Here is a 20,336-nt window from a genome sequence, read left to right on the forward strand (position 1 = left end):
ATCTTTTTCAACAATGTTATTGAGGTATGGTAGGTCTGCATTGATACATAAGGCCCTACTTGAATTTTGACAGAGACATGCCCATTAGTCTTGCTTTTTTTTAACCACAGACAATCACCAATCTGTTATTCTATTTAATTTGCCTAGTTTCCATATGGATTGTATATAAATGGAATCATATGATATATATTTTCTAGTACCTTGTATCCATCATAAATTATCTTTTGGGGAACTCATTCATATTATAGACTGCATCTGTAGTTCACTCTTTTTTGCTGTGAAGTATTCTTTGCATGGGCATTCCACAGAGGTACAGTTTGGGTTTTTGTTTTGTTTTACCCTCAAGGATCCAAAACAGGCCATGAAAGATTTACAATGAGCCATGAGGCCTAGAAATACATATTCTGCTTGAAATAAATCCCATATCTATAGTCCCTTCCCAAGGAGATAAAGGCCATCAAAAGACTCAAAGGACCTACCACCCCCTCCTTTTCTGCTCTTTCCAATCCAAAGTTCCTTAAGACTGGTGTCACATATGGAGTGAGTTTTTTAAATGTTTTATTTATTTATTGAGAGAGAAAGGCAGAGAGAGAGAGAGAATGGGCATGCTAAGGCCTCCAACCATTGCAAATGAACTCCAGACACATGTACCACCTGGTACATCTGGCTTATGTGGATCATGGGGAATTGGGCCTGTGTCCTTCGGCTTTGCAGGCAAATTCCTTGACCACTAAGCCATTTCTCCAGCCTCTGGACTGAGTTGTACATTCTCCTTTTCTTTCCTTCATTCATGCCCTCCATATATGCATACACATATGCCTGGCCCAGCCTCTCCATTTCCCATATTTTTTGCTTGCAAAGATTTTTTTTTCAGAACACTGAATTTGAAGCTCCATTGTAACTCAACCTGACTGAACAGATGCAGACTTTCTTTCTACCATGAGCGGAAGGACTTAAATGCACATTTTCTGGAGGAAGTTACAACAAAATTGCTGAAATGATCCCCAGATATTGATATCTCAGGAGAGAGATTTCCTAAGGAATATATTTCTAGAGATGGCAAAAATACAGGTGACTTAAAGAGAAGAGTGGGTCTTACAAAGGTCTCACACTGATACATGAATGAAGGCTTGCGCTCAGAAGAGCCAAAGAATTATGATGTACATCAGTCCAAAGCCAGCTACACAGAAAGAAAGATGGGTCGTTGTGAGATATGCCTGTGAGAGCTTGTGTAGGGGTTGCTAAGGACCTGTATAGAAACTTTGCTTTAACATTAAACTCGTCTTGGTAACTTGCAGTCCTATCTACTGTCATGCAGTTACTATTTGGTCTGATATTATTTTCAATTGATTTTGCATTTCATGTCAAAATGTGTTTTCTCCTACTGATTTTTTATCTAACATTAGATCTATTAAATTGCTATGGTAGGAAGAAGATCATGCTGTCTGCTTACTCTCATGCATGTATGCAAAACACACAACACACACACACACACACACACACACACACACACATCTGGGAAAAGAGAAAGTGGGGGAGAGATCATGGAGGCAACTGGAGCTACTCCAGAGCAGAAATTTAAAGATGAGACAAAGTTGTACACACTTGCGTTCTCCAATAAGAAGAGTGGAAGGAAATCACAAGTTGAGCAATTCCAATGTACTTTGTACTCAATATACCTCAAATTGCAAGAGCAACCCTAGCAATATTTTACCTTGTTTTATAGATAGAGAAAATGAGCCTCAAAATAAATACCTTATTTAGTACTCAACTGATCACTTAGTCATGGATCTGATCCCAGTATCTCAACTCCCAGGCTCTGACATCTTCCCCTCCTCCCACTTTCTAAGTGGCAGATGTTTTACGAAGAGCAGTAGGCTGAAATGGAGGTGAGACAGGTAGAGTGTTTGTGTAAATGTCCTGCATAGTTTAAAAAATGGCATAAAGCTGGGCGTGGTGACACATTCCTTTAATCCTAGCACTCAGGAGGCAGAGGTAGGAGGATCACTGTGAGTTCAAGGCCACCCTGAGACTACATAGTGAATTCCAGGTCAGCCTGAGCTAGAGTGAGACCCTACCTTGAAAAGAAAAAAAGGCAGAAAAGATTTGAACATATGAGATGTAGAAACAAAAATGCAAGAGAATGAAAGGAAGAATGGAAGGAGACAGATGCAGTCTACATGGGAAGAGAAAGTGGTTTTAAAACATTAATTATAACTCTGGACAGCAATAATAAAAGTGAGTAACAATTTATAGGCAAAGTATTTTAATGGCAGCAATGAAAGAAAAATGCAGCTAGTGAATTATTAAATCCTAAGCAAACAGTAATCAGATAACTAGAGGATAATCATCTTAGGTAGAAGTTAAAGACCAACCAACAGTGGCTGGGTGTTTCCTGCATATATGGCACTTCAGAGATGAAATTATACAACCATGTACCTTAAAGGCCCTGGACTTTAAACTGCGACATGACTTTGGGCAAATGATCAAGCTCTGTGCTTCCAAGCTGGAGATAGTAATAGTCCTTCCCTCCTTAGTACTGGAAATGGTTGGCTGGGCTAAACGAAATGAGGTAAGACCACTGTGGACAGTGCTAGCTCATGATCCTCATTAAGTGTTCATTGTTAAAGGTGATTTATGTCCTTCATGTTTAGTAGTCACAAAACAATAAGGCAGATATTCCTGTTCTCGTTTTGCAGCTGAAAAAAACATGGGTTCCATGGAGAATTGGCTGTCCCCAGACATCTGGTGAATAAACAGATGTCTCTTAAGATAAGTCTCTCACTGGTCCCTACCCCCTTACTCCAAAGAAAATCATCACTCTGGTGATGATATTTAAGGACAAAAGTCTGCCACCCTCAGTAATAGCCAGGGACTGACAGCTGTAGTCTAACCCAGTTTCTTTTCCCCTCATCCTGCAGGGAATGTGTGTGGTTCATAACTTTAAAGGATCACAAAGATCTGCTTCAAAACCCAAACCTGAGGATCCCCATGGAGTTCCCTTAATGGCTTTTCCAAGGATAGAAAGCCCTCTGGAAACCCTAAGTGCACAGGTACAGTAACGTGGTTTTAGCCAACCAAGGCCAGGGGTGCAGAGCTATGACAGTGGGAAGTCAATGAATCCATTGCCCTGCTGGAGGCAGGACACCGCTGGACCCAGCCAGCAGTGATAAGAGTCGGATAGTGGGAGCCTGGGGAGCTGACTGAGTGGATAAAGTGCCTGCCACACCAGTGTGAGTGCCTGTGTTGGGATCCCCAGAACCCACATAAAAGCCAGCATTGTTTGGTAGAAGGTTAGGACCAACATTGAAAGGTGTTCAGGGCCCATAATGTTATTTTCTCTCATAATTAGGTATGTTCCTTCACAGTTATGTATCTTGAAGACATGGAAATGTTAATGACATGGGTTCTATGAACCATATCTTACTCTCCTGTTTCCTAACATTCATTAGCTATGAAATAAATATTGGATTTATAGAAGCAAGCTAAAACCAAAACCTCAACTAGATACTTTATTCAAAATCACCAACTTCAAATCAGACCATGGTCACTATCTGAACTTCTGTGCCAAATATAGTCTCAGGAGAAATGAAGGGGACTTTCACAGGTGACATGATGCCACAGGAAGCTGAGTGAGAAGAATTAATTGCCTCTTGTGTGATGTGACCCACACCAATGGTAGCCAGTCACCTGCTTTTACTACAAGTTTCCCCATGAACAGTTAGGAATATCGACCCGTGCACAAGAAAAGATAACCAGCAGAGATTGTGAGCAAGCTGGTGAAATTCCCACAGTATTCCTGCAGTTGATATCATTATCCTATTTTTCTAGAGGAGGAAGGTAAGATTCAAATTATTAGATAACATACCCAAAGCCATTCAGACAAAACTGAACACAGGACCACCTAATTCTGAAAGCCTTGCTATACTTCTGCTCTTCACTACCTAAGAGTTCATTCAAGCAATAAATAAATCTAAAGTTACAGGAGGAAAATTATTTTTAATTATGTCAAGAAATTCACCAAACTTTAATTTTAATAACTTGAAAAGTACAAAATACTCAGCTTCTAAAATGATAAGCTGCAATCTCAAAAATATAAAATACAAACTAATAAATTAAATTTTAAAAAAAGAATATAAAATACATGGTGACACACAGCATTGTTCCCAGCACTTGAGAGGCAGAGATGAGAGGGTCTCTGTGAGTTCTAGGCCACACTGAGACTACAGAATGAATTCCAGGTCAGTCTGGAATACAGAGAGACCTTACCTTGAAAACCCAAAAAAAATAAAAATAACCCTGGTGTGGTGTTGCATGCCTTTAATTCTTGCACTTGGGAGGCAGAGGTAGCAGGAGCAATCAGCCTAGGCTAGAGTGAGAGGCTACCTTGAAAAAAACAAACAAACCAAAAAAGAATATAAAGTAAGTCTTTAGTGTGCTAAAATAAACAACAACCAGAAATCCTCTAATAAACAGATTAAAACCACAGTTTCTTAAAGTGTCTGCCAATTCCATAGACCTGTAATTTAGGGTTTTTAGACATAAACAAAATGCCTTGGGACCACATTAACAACTCATGTAAGTAAAAAGTAACCTAATCTCGAGGCAAAATACACATGTTTACAGTTGATATTTTTAACACATCTCAGTAATAAGTGAGCAAAATATAGTAAGTATAAAAATGATACATAAACACTGACCTAACTTACAGTATACATAAAATCCTTCCCAACACATAAAAAATATCAAAACAAATCAGGTATAAACAAGTCCTAAGAAATATTAATGTATTCTTATCATACCACCACATTGTCTAAAAAAAAATAATGATAACTAAAGTTTACCCCAAACCCTCTTATTCACTGGAAAATGTTAAATTCACTTCTGTAGAACTCATGGCTTTAAGGATAGGTCATTGTGTTGGTTTGAATTTAAATGTATATGTCCCCATAGCCTTGGGGATTTTTGATTAAGATTCCCACTAAGGGCTGGAGAGATGGCTTAGTGGTTAAGCACTTGCCTGTGAAGCCTAAGGACTCTGGCTCGAGGCTCGACTCCCCAGGACCCACGTTAGCCAGATGCACAAGAGGATGCATGAATCTAGAGTTCGTTTACAGTGGCTGGAGGCCCTGGTGCACCTGTTTTCTCTCCCTTTCTCTATCTGGCTCTCTCTCTCTCTCTCTCTCTCTCTCTCTCTCTCTCTCTCTCTCTGTCGCTCTCAAATAAATAAATAAATAAGAACAACAACAACAACAAAAACCTTAAAAAGAAGATTCCCACTGAACTACCTAGCAATAAGCTGGAAGAGGATATGTCACTTGGCTCAGATCTTTGAATCCAGCCCTACTAAGTGTGTAAAAAGCCAGTTACAGCTACAGGTGTTTGTATTTGCTGGCTTGGTGATGTCTCTGTGTTATGGATGTGGATGGAGTGAGCCAGCTTCTTCCATGATGGAGCACCCCTGGAATCTGTAAGCCTGAAATAAACTCTTTGTCCCAGCAATGAGAAAGTAACTGCAACAATCAGATGGGAAAAAAATTAGCTGATACTGTTGACTACTAAAAATATTTTAAAAGTTAAGAGAGGCAAGCTGACGTCATGTGGAGGTCATAAAGAAAAACGTTCATGTGAGATGTGATTCTACTTTAAATGAAGAGATAATAGAATTTGGGGACCCTTAGAAGAGCATATAAGGCAGAAAACCCAGCACACTTTATTCTTTTACTCATTTATTTTCCATTTCTCATTTATTATTATTAACAACATATTTTGTAAGGGCACATCATGTGTTGGTACCCTTTTTTCCCTGGTCCCTGCCCCCATTCCACTGGGGATCCTCCTCAGCAGGGTTGCAGGAATTCCCCATGAGGTTGTGGGTTATGCACTGTGGGAGCAGCAGTCAGTTTTTTTGGGGGGGGGGGCAATGCCTCTGGGCATCATGTCTCCACCTGTGGTTCCTACAGTCTTACTGCCCCCTCTTCCACAAAATTCCCTGAGCTATGATGGGTGTGTTTTAAGACTTCTTCTGTGATGAGCTCTTAGGACACAGCACAATTTAGAAGACAAAAAAGAAAGGAAATATTCAAGCATGAGTATATATATGGGGCCAGTTCTTCCAGCTCTCACCTTGTGTCTTGTTTGCTCTGCAGAATCACTCAGCCTCCATGACTGAAGTCACCTGAGATGACAGAAGTGATGCAACTGTTTTTTTAACCACCTTCCAAGTCAATACTTCAAAACACACAGTTACTCAACGTCAAACTGTGAAGACAAGTATTATGTTTATCTAGTTAGAGGCTAATGTTTTGTACATTTTTTGTATGAAGAAGTGATGTAGCTTGCCCTGATCTCTTTTTTTGTCGCCTTTAATATATTTATGCCAGAATTTTCAAAGCAGCAGATTTCTCTTCTTGTCCAAGTGTGCATTGAGGAATCACGTTTATTCAATGGTTGATGTTTTGTGATATTTGTACACAACCTTCTTTTCTCAGTTTTATAGACACAAATAAATGAAAAACTTCCCTTTAACCTTTTATTAACACAGTGATGTCTCCTCCAGAAATTTTGAATTTTTAATAAAAGTTAAACCTTGGAGTTGCAGGGAGGACAATGTTGGTTAATGGTAAATCTCTGAATCAATTGTGGAAAAAAATATTCAGAGAACTTTGTATTCTGATCCAAACAGTTCATTGCATTTGTGGTTAAAATAATATATGAGGGAAGTTGCCCAGTTACATAACTACCAGCACGGAATCTGAGATGGGGGCGGGAGACTTTTAGTTATACAATTCCTTCTTAGCTAATGGCCTTGCCCACTTAAGAAACTAAAGATCTGGAATTATGTTCTTGGGCAGGCAAGTGACACTTTAACCTTCTTTCAAAAAAGAAAAGAAAAAGTAAAACATATATGTATATATATATACAGCCAGCCCTAGCCTTGCCTGTTAACTCAACCATTTTGTATATTTTATTGTATTGACTTTATATGAAAATGAATATTTTACAGTTTGCACAGTATTATTTTACAGAAAGGGTATCAGAGCATCTACAACATAGAGCCCCAGAGCAGCAACGTCACTTTGTGGCTTTTAACTGTACTAGGATTTTAACTGCATCCCATTTTTCTAGCATGGTGATAACTAATGTGTACCTCCTTTGAGAGAAGGAGTTCCTTGTCTGTACCTATCAGAATGTTTTCTTGACATTTCCATGTTGGCTCTTCTTAGCTTTTTGTACATATTTTTTTTCTAAAGAGAAGAAAAAATGTTATCACAAAATGTATTCTGGCTCATGTCCTTTGTTTTCAGTTTCACCCACTGGGCAAGGTATTTAGGGAATCACCATGAAGTGACCTCAGCAAGTGTTTTTGCTTTCCAGTTCTAAGTGAGATGAGATTAACCCAAACAGGGGTTTGACTGAGTCGCACATCTAGGTAAAATGAAAGAACTCCTTAAATGATTAAGAAACAAAGATGTATATTCTACAAATATGTAGCACGCTACCTTAGCCTTAGCCTGCTTGAGATAATTTTGAGACATCCAGAAAAAGTCAAGGGCTGGAGAGATGGCTTAGCAGTTAAGCGCTTGCCTGTGAAGCCTAAGGAACCCAGTTTGAGGCCGATTCCCCAGGACCCACGTTAGCCAGATGCACAAGGGGGCGCATGCATCTGGAGTTCATTTGCAATGGCTGGAGGCCCTGGCGTGCCCATTCTCTCTCCCTCTCTCTCTCTCTCTTTCTCTCTCTCTCTCTCTCTCTCTCTGCCTCATTCTCTCTCTGTCTGTCCCTCTCAAATAAATAAATAAGACAGAAAAATTTTTTTAAAAAAGGAAAAAGTCAAGAGTTGGGCTACAGCGATGGCTTAGCGGTTAAAGCATTTGCCTGCAAAGTCTAAGGACCAAGGTTCAATTCGCCATTACCCATGTAAGCCAGATGTACAAGGTGGCACATGCATCTGGAGTTCATTTGCAGTGGCTAAAGGCCCTGATGTGCCTTTCTCTCATTATCTCTGTCCTGCCCTCCCCCACCCCTCATCTAGGAAGTTAAGGAAAGTGTATGGGCAGGCACTTTTTCTCAGAGACTCAGATAGTAGTATTAACTTTTCCCTATGAACCCTAACAGAACATTCATCTATCTGTTTATCTTAAATACTATGGAACAAAAAACAGATCTTCCTCTAGGTATTGATGTATAATGTTGTTACATAATGTCATTCCTCCACTGAATCATCCTATAAATCAATACTATTCAAAAATCTTCCAGTAATGACCTTTCATATTGGTTTTTTTTTTTTTTTTTGGGGGGGGGGCAGGGGGTTTCAAGGTAGAGTCTCAGGCTAACCTGGTATTCAAAATGTAGTCTCAGGGTGGCCTCGAACTCACAGCAGTCCTCATACCTCTGCCTCCCGAGTGCTGGGTTTAAAGTCATGCATCACCATGCCTGGCTTGACCTTTCATATTTTCTAACTAGAAAAACTCAGGTACTCTGTACTAAATACTTATGTCCTGTGGTGATTTGGATCATATGTTCCCATGAACTCCTGCATTTTGTATACTTGGCTCCTAGCTGATGGTAGTTTGAGAGGCGAAGCCCTGCTGGAGGAGGTGTGTTATTGGAGGTGGGCTTAAGAGTATCATAGCCAACTCCCCCTTGCTAGAGTTCAGCTCACTCTCCTGCTGCTGTTTTCTATCTGCTGTAACGGAGGTGATATCCAGCCTCTTCTCATGCCATGCTTGCCCCTGCCACCACAGAACTTCCTCTCAGGATTGTAAGCCAAAATAAAACTTTTCCAAAGCCAGGCATGGTGGTGCACACCTTTAATCCCAGCACTTGGGAGGCAGAGGGAGGAGGAATGTCATGAGTTCAAGGCCACCCTGAGACTACAGAGTAAATTCCAGATCAGCCTGGTCTAGAGAAAAATCCTACCTCAAAAAAACCAAAAATATAAATAAATTTTCCTTTCATCTACTGCTTTTGGTAAGGTGCTTTATCCCAGCAACAAAAAGGCAACTATAACGTGTCCTTTTTTTTCTCCCTTTTTTCCATAACAGTTTCATTGAAGGTAGTTAGGTGTTTTCCCACTGGGTTGTTCCTCATTCTATTTCTCAAAAGCCACAGGTGTGAAGTATAAAGCCAGGTAGGTAAACTCCACTGTTGCCACCAGGAAAACCATTGAGGTCCACACCTAGAGCTCATTAGCAAAGCAGCATCAGTTGTGAACTTACTAATTAGCAAATCTGCCTTCATGTGACAACCTTTAAAACAGATTTTTGGGGGCTAGCGCAATGGCTCAGGAGGGAAAGTGTTTGCTATACAAGTGTAAGGGCCTGTGAGGACCTGAGTTCAGATCTCCAACACATGTATAAAAGCCAGTGTGGTGGCTGACACTTACTTGTAATCCCAAAGGTGTAGAGGCAGGGACAGTTCCCTAGGGCAAGCTGGGTAGTCTAGCTAGGTTTGTTAGGCCTGGGAGCAGTGAGCAACCCTAGCTTAGTAAATGAGATGTAGCATGATAGACAGAGGCACCTGATGTCAGCATCCAGACATGGGTGACACATGCTCACATGCCACACACATACACATCCAAAGCTGGTGGGGGGGGGGGATCAGATTTCCAAATACTGAGTAAAATCAGCCAAGATAAAATGGGAAATTAGAGGCTGAAATCCCAGAAAGGAAAAAAAAGAAAAAAGAAAAAACAAACTTGCCAAGAAAGAAAGGAGGAAATGAGTGTCTTTGGGCTAAAATCAAAGGCTGGTTGCTGCTAAGGTAGATGGCATTCTAAATATCAATAAGAGGCCCCTGAACATCTGTAACAAACCTGGGTATGTTAATGGTAAAGCCACAAGTAAATAAGGGATAAAAAATATATGGCACTGGAGAGATTGCTCAGAGGTTAAAAGCACTTTCTTGCAAAACATAATAATCTGTGTTTGATTCTCTAGTTCCCATGTAAAACCAGATGTACAAAGTAGCACATGCATCTGGAGTTCATTTGCAGTGGTAAGAGGCCCTTATGTGCCCATCCTCTCTCTCTCTTGCTCTCATAAATAAATAAAAATATTTTTAAGAAAGAAAGGACGCTGGGCATAGTGGCACACACCTTTAATCCCAGCACTCAGGAGGCAGAGGTAGGAGGATTGCCATGAGTTTGAGGCCACTATGAGAATACAGAATGATTTCTAGGTCAGCCTGAGCTAGAGTGAGACCCTACCTTGAAAAAGCAAAAAAGAAAGAAAGAAAGAAAGAAAGAAAGAAAGAGAGAGAGAGAGAGAGAGAGAGAGAGAGAGAGAGAGAGAGAAAGAAAGAAAGAAAGAAAGAAAGAAAGAAAGAAAGAAAGAAAGAAAGAAAGAAAGAAAGAAAGGGCCTATCCATAAAAAAGAATTAGCTCCAAGGAAATGATCATCAAAATAAAACCTATAAAATGAGCTAGATCATAGAATAGACATAACTAAGAATAAATGAGTAGTTTGAGCTATGGAATTATCTGAGAACGCAGACAGCAGACTACAAACAAAGGTATGAGGAAAAAAATATTTAACCATTTCACTTTGAGCACAGTGCTCAAAGAGCTCCAGAGAAGAAACAAAAAGATAAGAAGGATGAAGAGGTTAAATAATTAATGGAAGAAATGATCCCAAAACTGAAGGCAGTCCTAATCCATCTGTGTGGCCATAACAGAATACTGAAACTGGGTAATTAAGAAGGACAGAACATTTCTTACTGCTCTGAAAGCTAGGAGTCTGCCCTGGCCAGCAAGGAGTTGAACAAGGACTCGAGGAGAAGCTAACCTGGGTGAAAGACAAACAGACACAAGGAGGAGACCATGCTAGATATTTGTCATGGCCTCGAGAGTTTATTCTTACATGTAGATTTATATAGGGTTGTAGGGGGAAGGGGACGTGGTCAGGGCAAGGAGTTGTAGGGGGAAGGGACATGGTCAGGGCAAAGATCACAGAGTTACTGGTTAAACTGCAATGTCTTTGTTTCTTCATCAGCTACTGGCAGGATGGGGGAATGTTTGGCCAGGTGTACATCCCATTGTTTCTGGTAGTTGAATATTAGGTGAGGAAGCAGAAACTTAACTTGCTATATGGCAGTCTTTGTTTCTGGTACTTGAATATTAGGTGAGGAAGTAGAAACTTTAACTTGCTATATAGCAGTCTCTGTTAACATGGCCGAGGTTTGGTTCATGGCTCCCAACAGGAGTCCAAGATAAGACATCTGCAGACTTGGCATCCTTAAGGGCTGATCTCTGCTTCTAGGACAGCTGCTCCCTGGTGCTACATACTCTGGGACAAGGAGTGCAGGGAATTCACATAACAGGAACAATGCAAGGGCTAGAGAAGGGACTACTGTAGGAACTTCAATCCCATTTGAAAGGGAGGACCCCTCATGGTCTAATCACCTCATAAAGACCCCACCTGTTGATGCTATCAAATTGGCTATTAAGTTTCAACAACTGAAATTCAAAAGGGAGACTGTGAAACCACAGAAAATCTATGTTTTCAGTTTGAAACAGTTTTCCATTTGGGCCAAGTAAAATAAAAGAATAAAAAGAGAGAGAACACACACAAAAAAGTAATCTACTCTTGATCCTATATAAGAGTACTGAGCATGAAGATGAAATTATAAAAATGGAGGTACTGGTGTACTTCAGAGAAGAAGAGAGAGAGAGAAACAAAGTAATGAGAATCAGACTACTCTTTGTCAAGAACAGATGACAGTATGAAAAGATTGAAGTGCTGGGGTGTTGGCACATGCCTATGACCCCAGCACTCAAGAGGCTGAGACAGAAGGATCACCAGTTGGAAACCAGTGTGGACTTTATGGAAAAAAATAACTGAACTAATGAGAAGAAATAATTATTAATAACAAAATATAGATCTATACAAATTATTATTAAAGAAAGCAAAATATAAAAGATTCAGATAAATATGGACCTTTTGAAAGGAACTGAATTGTACTTTAGAAAAATTACAAAAAGGAATATAAGGAATTCTCCAAGTAGGGGTTAAAAATAGCATGAGGGATGGAGAGATGGCTCAGCAGTTAAGGCATTTGCCTGCAAAGCCAAAGGTCCAAGATTCGATTCCCCAGTACCCACATAAGCCAGATGCACAAGGTGGCACATGCACCTGGTGTTCATTTGTGGTGGCCAGAGGCTCTGGTTTGACCACTAAAAAAAAAAAGTATGTGCCGGGCATGGTGGTGCACACCTTTAATCCCAGCATTAGGGAGGCAGAGGTAGGAGGATCACCGTGAGTTTGAGGCCAACCTGAGACTACATAGTGAATTCCAGGTCAGCCTGGACCACAGTGAGACCCTACCTCGAAAAAACAAAAACAAAAAAGGCATGAAATTGTTATACCATAGATAGAGTCAAATAATTATTTCTTGTAAAAAAAAAAAAAAAAAAAAGACCAGTAAATAAAGGAGTGTCATGGAGAAGGTGGGGTGCGTGATAATGCTTTTGATTTTAGGTACAGTACGTTACCTAGAATCTGTAAGCCTGAAATGAACCCTTTTTTCCCAGAAGCTTCTTCTAGGAGGCTGTTTGCCCACCAAAGGTAACTGCATCCTTCTTAGCTCCTTACTTTGAAAATTTACAGGCACACATAAAAGTAACGAGACATAACAGATCTTACTCTAGACTTCTAAACTTTCTTCATACTTTACAATATTCCTGTAATTTAAATGAGAACCCACACATAAGGGCTAGTCACTACTGAATATCTCTGTATGCATCAGTGACTTTTCTATAACCAGAATACCAGCACCACACCTAACAGGAGCATAACAATTTGTTGGTATCATTTAATATCTAGTCTCTGTTCAAATTATTCTGAGCTACCTTGAAAAAGCAAAAAAGAAAGAAAGAAAAGAAAGGACTGTCCATAAAAAAAATAAATTAGCTCCAAGGGAATATCCAATTAAAGATCATGGAAACTAAAAATGATCATCAAAATAAAACCTATAAAATGAGCTAGATCATAGACTAGACATAACTAAGAATAAATGAGTAGGTTGAGCTATGGAATTAAGAGGAGGCAAGTGGAAAACAGGGAGATATTTATCAAAGTATACAAAATTTCAGTGAGATAGGAGACATTTTGAGTAGCATGATGACCCTAGTTGTTGATAACATATTTACATACCAAAATTAGTAGAATAGACTTTAAATGTTCTCAGAACCAAAAAAAATTGTATGTGAGGTGATATGTTAATTGTCTTGATATAATAATTTTTCTATATACATATATATATATGCACATATTATGGAACCTTGTACCCTAAACTCATATATAATTATCAAAAATAAATTTTAAAGTTTTTCTCTATCTGCCAAATTTATTTCTAAAATTACTTTGTTCAAGCCAGGACCACATGTAGCATTTGGTTTTTTAAGTCTCTTATCACTCTGAACTGAATGTCCTCAATCTAACCTAGTAGGGAAATTTTGTTTATGAATATAACTTATTGAAGATAGCAGGTCAGTTGTCCCACAGAATGGTCTGCAATCAGAACTTATTTACTTGTAGTACTATCAAACTTGTTCTCTAGACAAAATATTAGTAAATGAGCAAAGGCTTGACACAAGACCAAGAGTGCTGTGTGTTTGGAACACTCCAATCTAATTCCTCCATGGCAAAGGGATATTCATCCTCTCCTGCTCCATTTACAGAAGAATACTTTGTACTTTGATAAAATTACATTTTTGTGTTGATGTGGAACAATAAGTAAATCAGAAGCTAGAAAATTCACAAAATGAAAACACTGCATATGAGAAACCAGGAAAATCAACACAAAATAGATAGCAGCAGAAAGTAGCTGATTTTAAAATATAATAACTTATTTTGGTGTTTTCAATGATTTCCTTAGGAGATATTCCTAGCTTCTCATCATTGAAGAGATCTTGTTGAGCTGGGTGTGGGGGCACACACCTTTAATCACAGTATTCATGAGGCAGAGGTAGGAGGATTGCCGTGAGTTCAAGGCCACCCTGAGACAACATAGTTAATTCCAGGTCAGCCTGGGCTAGAGTGAGACTCTACCTCGAAAAACCAAAAAAGAAAAAGAAAAGGAAAGAAAGAATTAAATTGATTTTTTAAATATAATAAATTAATAAATCCACAAAAATAGACCAGTAAACAAACCAAATGTTGCCACCTAAAAAAATAACTGCTCAGCAAGTTAGCCTGAGAAAAGAGAAAACCTATAAATAACAGGAACCATGTGAAATATTATATGAGAAAAACATGTTTGAGAAAACATGAGTGAGAGGTTGGGAAGATTGCTCATTAGTTAAAGATGCTTGCTTACAAAGCTTGAAGACTAAGGTTTGATTCCCAGTACCCAGGTAAAGCCAGATACACAAAGTGGCATATGCATCTGGAATTTGTTGGCAACCTCAAGAGGCCCTGGTGTGCCTATTTTCTCTCATGCATCCTTTTCTCTCTGTCTCTCTCTCTCTTTCAATCTCTCTCTCTCTCTCTCTCTCTCTGTCTGTCTCTCTCTCTCTCTCTCTCTCTCTCTCTCTCTCTCTCTCTCTTTCTCTCTCACACACTCACTCTCTCCTCATAAATAAAATTTTAAAAAATTTATATTTTTTTATTACTTAGTTTTGTACTCAGTGAATACAGTCAAGTTGGTACCATGGTTAGGCTCATTCATGTCCTACCCTTCCCCCTGGCCCCTCCTTATTGAGGTATATAGGTCATGCATTGTGGAGTTAGCCCACAGTTATGGGTAGGAGAAATGTCTCTGCATATCATGACCCAATGTGTGGCTCTGACATTCTTTCCAACCCCTCTTCCACAAAATTTCCCTGAGTCATGTTGGGTTCAATTTTGGTCTGCTTCAGTGATGAGGTATTGGGGGCCTCTGGGTCTCTGGATATCTGATTTGGTAGGAGTTGATTGTTCTCTGTGTCGATCTCCTTCATCCTTGTGCTGGTACCTGATTCACCAAGAAAACAGTACCCTTGCTTGTTTTGCCAATTGTTCTTAGTTTCAGCCGGGGCCCTTTTGAGGTATGATGGGGTGGTTCTCTCCTCAGGATTGTCATCTATTTGAAAAAGAGAAGCAGATTCTCCAAAGGAAAGTAAAGTTAGCACAAGACAAATGGGATAACTCTTACTTTTTTTATAGAGACTTTAATAGGTGTAGGCCCTCTTATAGCCCACGATTGGTGGTAGCTTGATAATGGAGAGCTGGCTCATGTTTTTATATGGTTCTGACTTGTTTCCCAGCTCCAGCTATGGGTCCTGTTCCACTGAGCGGATCAGTTAGCCAAATCAAGAGCAGTTGGTTCCCCACCATGGCTGTGTGCCACTAGTGCACTTGTGTGGGCATCACAACAGGTTATTTGTTGCTAAGTAGGTTAGACCATGAGTTGCTTTGACAGATATTGGTCATTTCCCCCCAGTCACCCATGTAGCACCTTCTGGCACTAGACAGGCTGACTCTTCTAGCTTCCAGCCATGTCATTCCATTTTACGTGTCAACCGCATATGATGTCTTCAGCAGGAGGGTCTTACCACTAACCTTTGGTGGATCATCAAGTGCTCTGACAGAAATCTGTCTTTCTTTTAGGAAACCTTGTCTCACTGATCAAAAGCTCATTGTGGATGATAGCCACATGCAGGTACTAGTAGTTACAGGTCAGTGCCCACTAAGGAAAGGAACAAAAAGACAACTAATATAAAAGAGTTAGAGAAAAGAGAGAGAGAGAGAGAGAGAGGCTATAGAAGATTAAGGTCAGCCTTCATCATATCCTCTCCAGTGTCTTGTGGCTCAAATGTTCCCTCTAAGGGCCTAGTGAAGGTTCAACCATTTGGTCTGCCTTTTAGGATGTAGAATTTTATGGTACTATTGATCTTTGGGTCTAGATTTGTGTCTCCCACCCCCTCCCTTACCCTCCCCTCCCTCTCCACCTATCCTATTGTCTAGAAAATTTAAAAAATTTTAATAAAAAGAAAACATAATAAAAATTCTGAGGAATTATAAGTGATTGGTTTGGGTCCAAAGGAATCTGTAGAAACTGGGTCAATCAATATCAGAAAGTCATCTATTCAAATTAAATGAAAATCAAATGAGTCTATTAATGAATGTAATTCACCACACTAAGAGAGTGAAAGAAGGCCTGGTATGATAACTCAGTGGATAAAATAAATCCCAGAAAGCCAATGGTGGAATGGGAGGCAAAGACAGGAGAATCAAAAGCTGACTTGCCAGCTAGCCTAGAAAACACAGATTTGAGCAGCCAAGGCCTGCCTCAAACAAGTTGGTAGGTGAGGACCAGCATTGGAAACTTTCCTCTGACCTTCTCACTCATGCCATGCCATGAGCACACTTGAGCTCTCTCACAAAGATCTTTTTAAAAAAGAAACTGAAGGAGGAAAGCATTATCAAAATCAGAACAGCTAACTCTGCTATAGTAATCGCTATATGGAAGACATTGGTTTAAAAGTGTTGGATACATTAACATTTAATTTTGATAAATGCTACAAAGGCACTTGATTAAATTCAATCCCATTCTTGATTTAAAATCGTAATATATACCTAGAATAAATAAATGCATCACTATCATACTGCTCTTTGGGTATCTGCTAGAAATCTACTACAAGTATTATATTTGATAGTGGTATAAGAACTTTTATAACAAATTTCAGAAACGCAGCTTAAAATAATTTAAACAGAAAGTGTACTCAAGAAATTCATTTAAATTTGAAATGCCTGGATTCCAGGTATCCTTACCTGGGTATAAAAATCAAAGCTCATTGAATTTAAAAAGTTATCATTGCAGAATAGCAAACAACCCCAATGTATATAAACTAAGATTCAGTTTCTGAAACTGCAATGAGCATGTAAAGTTGTCAGGAACACTTCAAATACATGCACATCCTGATCTATAAATTGTGCCTAGTTTCCTTTCAGTTGATTGGGGTGACTTGTGAATCTAAAGAAACCAGAACACCCTTTCCCCACCCCTGCCTTATTTATACTCATTCTCCCCTCTCCCCCCACCATACACACACCAATTCCAGCCTTTTGCCCCACCCCACTTTTTCACTCCTTTGCTTAGAGTTTGTTTGTGGTCTTTACAAGGTGTTGCCTAAAGAATTTCTGGATCTCTCCCCAGACGTGCTCCTGGGTTGATGCATGAGCAACAGGGTCTCCTCCCCAGACCACAGGGCAGGCCAGTTTATGTTGCCAGGACCAGAAGCACAAGGGAGCATAGGGAGGCTCTATGAGATGGCCAGCCCCGGGATAGGCTAGCATCCTTCCAGTGCTTCTCCCGTGGCTCCGCAGCTGGTCCATGGCCCGCTCCGCGAATGCTCTGCTGTGTATGCATTCGTCATTCTCTCCCACGATGAAGAGGATCTTCCCTTCAGCCTTCTCCACAGGAAGCACACTCTGATGGTTCGACTTATTCAGGAGTTCTCCAAAACAGCGTTGGAGGCTCACAGCCCCGGACATGTGGACTTGGCTGTACTCCAGAGCTGGGAGGATGGGTGGCACAACCAGATCCCTGTACCTAAGTGGAACTTCAACGACCATGTTACATCCATTGATGCAGACGGTGGCGACCACCTGCTTCAGGTAGCAGGCCATGGCCAGCCCAATCTCAGCGCCTTTGCTCACGGAGATCACACCTATGCCAGGCCTTTGGATCTTTAGTACCAAACAAAGGAAACCAGTCACAGACCATTCTCTGAGAAGACTGTCTCCAAGGACAGGGAATCAAAAATCTACTCACATTCTGTCAGCATTATCATCCACCTTACACTTACAGCCTCGTGATGGCAAGCAAGGGAAATAACAGAGAAAACCTTGTTATCAAAAGTAGAGTTCTAGGCCAGGTACGGAGGCACATGCCTTTAATCCCAGAACTGGGAAGGCAGAGGGAGGAGGAGTGCAATAAATTTGAGGCCAGCCTGAGACTACATAGTGAATTTCAGATCAACCTGGGCTACAGTGAGACACTACCTCAAAAACAAAAAAGAAGAAGAAGAAGGAAAAAAAAAGTAGCATTCTAGAGGCAGAGGTGGTGTTAAATGCCTGTAACTCCAGCATTGGGGAAGCTGAGGCAGGGTGATTCCAAGTGCCAGGCCAGCCTCAACTGCATAGGGAGACCCTGTCTTTTAATTAATGAGACTGAGGAATTGGCTCAGTAGATAAAGCACTTGCCATACAAGCTTGAAGACTGGGTTTCAGATACTTAGTACTGAAGGTAGATGTGGTACCCACCTGTAGTCCACACACTAGGGAGGCCCTGGGAGGGCTGTCTGGCTAAACTAGCAGAATCCAAGAGCTCAGGGTTCAGTGAGAAAGAATGCCTTAGTAAATGAGGAGGGTGATGGAGGAAGACACCTGCTGCCAGTTTCTGGCCTCCACACAAGCACACACGAATACACACAGAAGATACATGTGCAGAATTTATTACTAAACAAATATTACTAATCAAATCAACAATTGGCAAGGCAGATTTTATCATTCTTACTTAAACATGAGCTGTGTTATGCTCAAGTCTGCACAATTGATAAAACATAGCAGACATTTCTGATTTTTTTCCCCCCTGCAACGTTGCAAGTTAAAATGAGAAGTATTTTAAATACCTTGGGATGAGATAACAGAAAAGAGGCAGCTTCCTCAAAGTACTCCAGGTCCACCTCCAGCAGCTTTTCAGGCAGGTCTTCATAGGCAAAATATGCTAATGCCAAAACTGCAAAGCCACTGGAAGCCAAGAGACTGGCTCGAAATTCAACTAGACCCCCAATGTTCCCAAACAAATCAATGATTCCTGGGAAAGGACCTTCCCCTGACAGCAAAAAAGAGAGAGGAGAATGGGATCAAAAGTGTGAAGAGAGGAAAAGTATAGCAGTGAAGGCAAAAAACTAAGCAAAATTAATTCCATCCATGCACATGGACACACAAACATGCAAGCACACACACAAGGCACATGCAATTTTACATAATTTGAAAAGATTGCTGTATCACGGCTTCTTAAGCCTGTAGGTCATGAGCCCAAAAGGCATCACATAACTGAATGTTGCAGTCACACGCACACACACACACATACAGGGCAACAATGAGCAAAAAGATTTGGCAACACACATGGGCCAAAATTTACTTCAAACTCAAATGTGTAATGAACTCGAGGAGTTTCTGGCAGCCACTATTGCACAATGGGACTTCTCATCAGTCTTGCATAATGGGACTCCACCTCATTCTTGGTTCTGAATTCACATATACACTTTGCACTGTGTGTCATGATGTCACCCAGCACCAGTGAATACTGCCTGAAACAACTTGGCTTAGTTTGAGACTGTTTATAATAGCACATTGTGAATTGTAATGTTTTTACTGGGCATACAAAGTCTTACACTCTTATAACTATATAATGGCTTAATTATAAAACCCAAGACAAGACCACTAATATTTTCCTACCATCGTTCCTCAGCATATAAAACATATTAGTATATCTTTGTATTGTAATAGAAAGCTTGATTTTAAAAACTGCTGCTTCACTGGCTGTGATAGTTTTAATGTAAAATATCTCCCAGAAGCCACTGTGTTTGAATACTTGGTCCTGAGCTGTTTGGTAAGGTTTTAAAAACTTTAGGAGGTAGAGTCTTGTTAGAGGAAGTGTATCACTGGGCTAAGGCATTGAAGTGTTACAGCCTGGTGTCTCTATCTCTCTCCTTCTCTCTCTCTCTCTTCCTGTTTCTCCTCTCCTCTCTTCTCTTCTCCTGTCCTCCCCCGCTACTGATATGATGCTCCACCTGCTTTCCCCACCATGATGGACTCTACCCTCTGGACCTATCAGTCAAAACAAACTCAGGCTGAAGCATTCTAAACATTGATTATTATAAAATCAACATAGCAATCAATATTTAAGATGTTCTAGGTCTATGCCCTACATTATCAAATAATCATTCAAAATGTAATTATTTTTTAAAAAGTAAACACAACCATTTCATTAGTGTTTAAATTTGATTTTTAAAAAAATGGTAAAATCATATATTTACATAAAGAAATTATTTCAAAATAAATGTATTTATGATTTATTGTTAGTAAATGTTTATTTCCATATATTCCTATATGCCTGGGGTCAGGTATAAAATTCTTAGGTGAAAAATAACTGGAAAAGGAAGAAAATTAAGAAGTCCTGTTCTAGGGGCAGAGGAGATGGCTCAACAGTCAAAGACACTTGAAATGCCTACTGGACTGGCCTCAATTCCTCAGCCACCCACATAAAGCAAGACAGCCATTCATTTGCAGTGACAAGAGACTCTGGCATGCATGTGCAAGAACACACACACACACACTCACACA

At 40.0% G+C, this 20,336-nt stretch overlaps 2 protein-coding genes across 5 annotated transcripts in view; one reads left to right on the forward strand and one right to left on the reverse strand.

Moving 5' to 3' along the window:
* Positions 1-7,281, forward strand: part of Plppr1 (phospholipid phosphatase related 1) — a 301,657-nt gene extending 294,376 nt beyond the window's left edge. For both annotated transcript variants that reach the window (XM_004656967.2, XM_045141838.1), the window contains 2 exons: positions 2,922-3,053; positions 6,150-7,281. In XM_004656967.2, coding sequence (XP_004657024.1) covers positions 2,922-3,053; positions 6,150-6,182 — 165 coding nt within the window. In that variant the 3' untranslated portion in view covers positions 6,183-7,281. The remainder of the gene's footprint in view (positions 1-2,921; positions 3,054-6,149) is intronic.
* A 9,069-nt stretch (positions 7,282-16,350) lies between these two features.
* The window catches only part of LOC101608410 (acyl-coenzyme A amino acid N-acyltransferase 1), a 32,687-nt gene continuing 28,701 nt past the window's right edge, over positions 16,351-20,336 (reverse strand). For all 3 annotated transcript variants that reach the window (XM_004656968.2, XM_045137009.1, XM_045137004.1), the window contains 2 exons: positions 18,617-18,819; positions 16,351-17,672 (listed from right to left, as the gene is read on the reverse strand). In XM_004656968.2, the coding sequence (XP_004657025.1) occupies positions 17,079-17,672; positions 18,617-18,819 (797 nt within the window). In that variant the 3' untranslated portion in view covers positions 16,351-17,078. The remainder of the gene's footprint in view (positions 17,673-18,616; positions 18,820-20,336) is intronic.

The sequence above is a fragment of the Jaculus jaculus genome, chromosome 1 (assembly GCF_020740685.1).
Source record: "Jaculus jaculus isolate mJacJac1 chromosome 1, mJacJac1.mat.Y.cur, whole genome shotgun sequence".
NCBI lineage: Eukaryota > Metazoa > Chordata > Mammalia > Rodentia > Dipodidae > Jaculus > Jaculus jaculus.